Source organism: Brienomyrus brachyistius, chromosome 9 (genome assembly GCF_023856365.1).
Source record: "Brienomyrus brachyistius isolate T26 chromosome 9, BBRACH_0.4, whole genome shotgun sequence".
NCBI classification, from domain to species: domain Eukaryota; kingdom Metazoa; phylum Chordata; class Actinopteri; order Osteoglossiformes; family Mormyridae; genus Brienomyrus; species Brienomyrus brachyistius.
Window position 1 is genome coordinate 28,907,720 of NC_064541.1, and position 5,312 is coordinate 28,913,031.

Consider the following 5,312-nt stretch of genomic DNA (forward strand, 5'->3'; position numbering starts at 1 on the left):
GTGTACTGGGATGTTAAAGAGGACTGACAGCACACAGCAGGGACTGCAATGCCGGCTATTCATTGTTTCCGCAGGCTTTTATACAGTCACACAGATAATGTGATACTGTGGTTACAAGGGAAGTCTGCAATGAAAACAATAATAACAGCACAGTATTAGCTTAAGGCAGTGTTTCTTCAACCCCTCCCAGGAGAGAAATGGGGCTAAAGATAGCATGGGGAGTTTCTTACATGCAGAACATAAGCACACATTACAGGTTATCAATTTTGCGCCACAGGCAATGTCCCACTAGCTACACAAAATCAGTCACAGGCCAAGAATTCTCAGCGAGTCAGATATTCATTTATTAAACCTTTAGCTTTCACAGAGAAAGTTCAGTCAGTACATAAATACAATCCATCAAAAACCGATTAAATACAAGTCCTACACAGACGTACAATAAATAAGTTTTTTGTCGTAACAAGAAGTCAGCGGGTTTGAATGAATGACCATACATTTGCAGAGATGCAAACCATTGCGGGTGATTCCGCCTTTTAACGAAGTGCATGTTGAAGACGAACAAGCTTTCCTTCTGCTGAGAACATCAGGCATAAATAAACAAAACGACAGTCTTTCTACACACAGACTTAAATAGAAAGAGAAACAGACAAATTAAATATGAAACGTTATCGTAGTTATACAGTATTGATTAATCCTGAGATCAGACTTCATTTCAGCAGCACAGACTTCTCACAGACATCAGCAAGCTAAACACTGTCTACTCGCTAACAATAAGCATTCCACGCTAACCCTACATCTTTCCTAATGAGCAGTTACAGCATTCGTTTTTCCATATGTCTCAAACAATTGCGTTTTTTTTGGCAAGCTCCCCGCCATTGAAACCCCCGGCTGCTGAGAACAATCGAAACCTTATAGCCACACGCGAAGCGCTCCCATCCTCAGAGAGTGCTTTGCTTTCAGCTGGCAGAGAAAGAGAGATGACAATTCAGGGCAGAGGCATTGAGGGAGAAATATGGCGGGGGGGGGGGGGGGGGGGGGGTAAACCGCACTCTAGCAATCAAGACTTTATGGAAGTTTCACTTCAGAAGATCTGCCCTCGGGGGGGCAGGGAGCATCCCACATAGAATGTCCTGAATCGATCCTGCCAGTGACTAAGCAGAGAGTCGCTGCTGAAAGGTCCAACGTGCACACCCTTTCTCGACCTTCGCCTTCTGTGGGACAATTAGCTGCAACAATTAAGAGAAGGAGGGCGGGGGGGGGGGGGGTGGCGAAGCAGGAGGTGACCTTTCGCTTCCATCAACACCCCCCACCTACTTTAGTGCATGTCAGATGTATCAAGATGAACTCTGTTGCCATTTCCATATTGGTCATGACAAAATGACAAAATGCTGAAGAACGTGATTTAACCTGGCTTGCAGCTCAGGCTTGCAAAGTCCTTTCAGATTTAACTAGGAGTAGTTTAAACAAATCACACTGGCGTGTTAAAATGAAATGTCACTACACAGAATTTAAGTGCTTAGATGGCCCCCATGAATAGAGAAGGCCTCTTTTAGGTCCTTTGTCTACATGACAACTGGGTTGTCAGTTCAACTCAACTGGCATAAAAGCGAATAGCAAGTCAGCTGAGATCTTCAGAGAAGTTTGCAAATGTTCCACAGGCACCATCAGAGTCAAGGTAGCTCTGAGGTACCAGTCCAGAAGCTGTGTGTTCCCTGTTCCTGCAAGGGATGTCCATGCTGCGATCAGGAGGAGCTGTCCACTGAGCCGGCGATGGAACAACAGGGATGTGTGCGCTGGAGACCCCAGCCGGGGCTTTGCAGGCACACTGGCTCTGAACCAGTCCAGACCATGACGCTTGGGAGGGACCCATGGAGGCCTGGGATCCCTTGTCAGCCAACCTTCTCCAGCTTTCATCAAGAGACACCTCCCTGGCCCCCCTCCTCATTCTGGGCCACTGCCTCACTCCTCCTCCCCTTGTTCTCCTGGCCACTTGGCAGGCACACGACTCTCGTGCTGCATCAGTTTGATCGGGTGCTCGCTCTCCGCACTCGGTGTCCCTATCTCTTTCAGGGCCCCCGTGGTTCTGGGAACTTCTTCCTGGGAGAGACACCCCAGCTGGCTACCTGAGTATTGGTCCTGGCTGCATTCCTGAGGAGACGGAGAAGGTCCCGGCTGAGTGACATGAATTAGGGTGTTGAGCACCGAACATTCTGTATGTCAGCAGGAGAGGGACCTGCACACCACTCAGACCATTACTCACCTGAGAGACGCCAGTAGGTTGGAGCCCGAATGGCCTGAGATGGAACTTGGCTCCCAGGTGGAGACGTTCTCAGAGCTGGGGACACAGAAAAGGGGACAGTCACGACAAGGTCAGTCTGGCGCTGTGATCATGTGACACCCTCCCCCCCACATGAGATACCAGCCCCCTCTCCACAATGCAATAGGCTGCCAGGTTAACGCGGCCCGTCGGCCAGGAATGGCGAATCGGGGCAGTGATTCAAAGGCATCCCTGACTCAGATCTCCCAATGGCGTCCCACGAAACTCACACACCTTCCCGCCCTAATCTCCACCGCCAGCCACTTCATGTTCGGGTTTTTGTTTTGCTGAAGAGCTGTTATTCAACAGGGCCTGTCTTGGACTAATCTGTGCCCTCAGGCAGAAACAGTTTGTGGAAAGAAATTCCTTGAAATGACACTCCCTCACTAAACATTTTTTTTTTTAGAAAAATAATGATACAGTAATGTAATCCCATGCGACATTTTTTGATTTCGAAACAAAATCGCAGATACGACGGGTTTTTCTGTCAACCTTTCGCGCTGAGCCCAGCCTTTGCTGGCACGGATGTAGGTCAGGACCGAGCTTACCTCCTGCGGCAGAAGCTGGAACAGGTGCGGTCAGAGAGACTGGAACAGGCACAGCGCTGGGCGGATCGGCGGCGGCGGCGGGAAAGGGGGCTGCCCAGGCCGTACAGGGTCATCTTACTGGGACCGCAAAGAAGAAAACGAGCATCGACATCAAATCTCAGTGAAAACAACATGCAGCGAGCCAGGTCTATGAAACACTGCAGGCTTTTAAGAAAACATACAACTCTTATCAGATGTTAAGTAACAATATTTATGGCCATATAACTGGCAGCCTTAACTATGACGATTAACCCGTTACTCTTCCTAACAAGAAACCTCAGTTAGCAGGTGCAGATAGTAAATAAAAGATGTAGATTTTGATTTTTTCAATCAAGTTCAAATTTAAAGAAGCTCTAATTTCATACCACTGTAAAAATACTTTTATTACCTCAATAACAAATAATAAATATGTCTCAATAACCATAAGTTATATATAGAATGCAATTTTATATTTAGGCCCTTTGCTAAACCATATAGATAAATAAAAAACTCGAACAAAAAAATGAAACTAATTTACACGAAAAACATCAGTGGTCTCCTAAGCTGCTCAGAGTTAAGCAGCCCATCCCCACATGCCGTTCTGGGCTCACCTGGGAGTGTTGACCCAGATGATGTCCAGGTGGCAGAAGTAGTGACACTCAGTGTCCATCTGGTTGTTGCAGGAGCAGCGTTTAGCTCTCACGTGCTGGGGAGTCAGCTTGGGAGGGAGTTCAGACTGTCGCGAAAGGGGGTGTCCAAACCCTGAAGGGAGCAAAAGATAGGGAGATGGGTGAGGGGGGGGGTTGTTATTCATATTCTGAATTATGTCTGGCTGCCCAGTATGGACTTGATGAAAGGAGGCACTGCACGGTCACAGAAGGCGAACGCGAAAACTGCTGAGTCACGCATGCTTATATTTCTGCTGAGTCATATGTGTCCCAACTGACTTTCTATCCATCTTGGTTTATTGCACCTAGACAGCCAGACACGGGACTGAGCAAACCTAGAGATCAGGCGTAAATATTGACATTGCTGACTGCAGGCCAGCACAGTTAGAACTGTTTGATAGAGCAGAAGCACGTTACTGCTGGGATTAACGTGATGAAACGTCGCTCTGCCTACAAAGACATCGACCCCTATTAGCTCTCTCTCACTTTTGATATGTAGTGCAGCAAATTCCAGAGACTAGAGTGGCAACGCAAATGGCACGCCTGTTTTGACAGCTGCCCCCCACCCTCAGCTGCGTCCCCATATTATTTTATTTGAAAATGATGTCTTGACAACATGCTTGGCAGGAGAAGCGGGATCACACGTGCTACGTTACTCGGCACGAACACTGTCTCCATTCCCACGCTGCGCCAAATATGCAAATCAGCCCTTGATGCTCAAGGATCACAGAGGTGCCTCAACATTTATAGGCAATGAGAAGCAAGACGTTGCACAATTTAATGAACCCGGCGTACAAGTTTTGTGAGAACAGGAATGTATTCAAAACAGTCTTTCTGCAAATAACATTAACATTTCTTAAACAAAATACAACTACATTGGAATATTAGAATTACCCACTACAAATATGTCATTATGTGCGTATTTGTCTTTTGACATGAGAAGCCCCTAGAATCTGCTAAAATGCTCTCAAAGGTATTACAGACAGGTGTGTCCCACCTGAGGTCTTACCTTCCTGAAGGGACAGGCAGAGCATGAGGGTGACGACAGCAAGAAAATGCAAGCAGGCTGCCATTTCTGGGGAGTCCAATGTGCGTGTGAGAGAAGAGCAGGTAAATCCAGACAAGACAGGTAAATCTCCGACTACTGCCAGCTGAGCTGCAGGTGACTTTGTCTGCAGACAGGCTGCCCGACTCCTGATATATAGTCTCGCTGATGTCATAAGCAAAGCCCCGCCCAGTCTTACCTCCCTCTCTTCCTCCCTTCGCATCCTGCAGTACTGAAGCCTCAACATTCCTGGAATCTTTTTGTCTTTCCCTCACTGGGTCTCCCGATTGTGCGTAAAGGAAAATGGGGAAAGATTTAGTCAATTCCATGAATTAATGTGCATGTTGAATTAAGATTACATCAAAACCGACACGTCATTATAATTTGTATTATAGGAACAAGCCTTATCATTAATTGGGACTGGAACACATCAAGTAAAGGACAAACCCGAAGGGGCTTTTTGTTCGGGGGGAGGGGGGGGGGATTTTTTGTAGGTCAAATATTTGGTTCACTTAAAATTAAATGGCACCAATTTTTTAGGAAACTATAAATTCTCCATAAAGACAGTGAATTACAATTAATTTTAATGGAACAGTTTCACCCACAGGGGCACCAGCAGACTGTGATAAGGCAGCTGAACTCTCAGAAGAAGGTGACATCCACAGACGTGACTATTGCTAATCCCCCCCCCCCCCCCCCAAAAAAAAAAAACATAT

At 46.8% G+C, this 5,312-nt stretch overlaps 1 protein-coding gene across 1 annotated transcript; it reads right to left on the bottom strand.

Moving 5' to 3' along the window:
- Window positions 1–320: 320 nt before the first annotated feature.
- On the bottom strand, window positions 321–4,719 carry LOC125748738 (endothelin-2). Its single transcript, XM_049025261.1, has 5 exons — window positions 4,561–4,719; window positions 3,495–3,645; window positions 2,866–2,982; window positions 2,261–2,335; window positions 321–2,148 (listed from the first exon to the last, which is right to left on the bottom strand). Exons 1-5 carry the CDS (start codon window positions 4,622–4,624, stop codon window positions 2,067–2,069), a joined length of 489 nt encoding a protein of 162 aa, XP_048881218.1. The 5' UTR covers window positions 4,625–4,719; the 3' UTR covers window positions 321–2,066.
- Between the last annotated feature and the right edge of the window lie 593 nt (window positions 4,720–5,312).

Excerpts from the sequence above, each read along its gene's own strand:
- LOC125748738 (XM_049025261.1), bottom strand. The coding sequence starts at position 4,624 with ATGGCAGCCTGCTTGCATTTTCTTGCTGTCGTCACCCTCATGCTCTGC. Across the intron at positions 3,646-4,560 it reads CTGCCTGTCCCTTCAGGAAG|GGTTTGGACACCCCCTTTCG; the intron begins GTAAGACCTCAG and ends TGCTCCCTTCAG. Across the intron at positions 2,983-3,494 it reads ATCTGGGTCAACACTCCCAG|TAAGATGACCCTGTACGGCC; the intron begins GTGAGCCCAGAA and ends TTGCGGTCCCAG.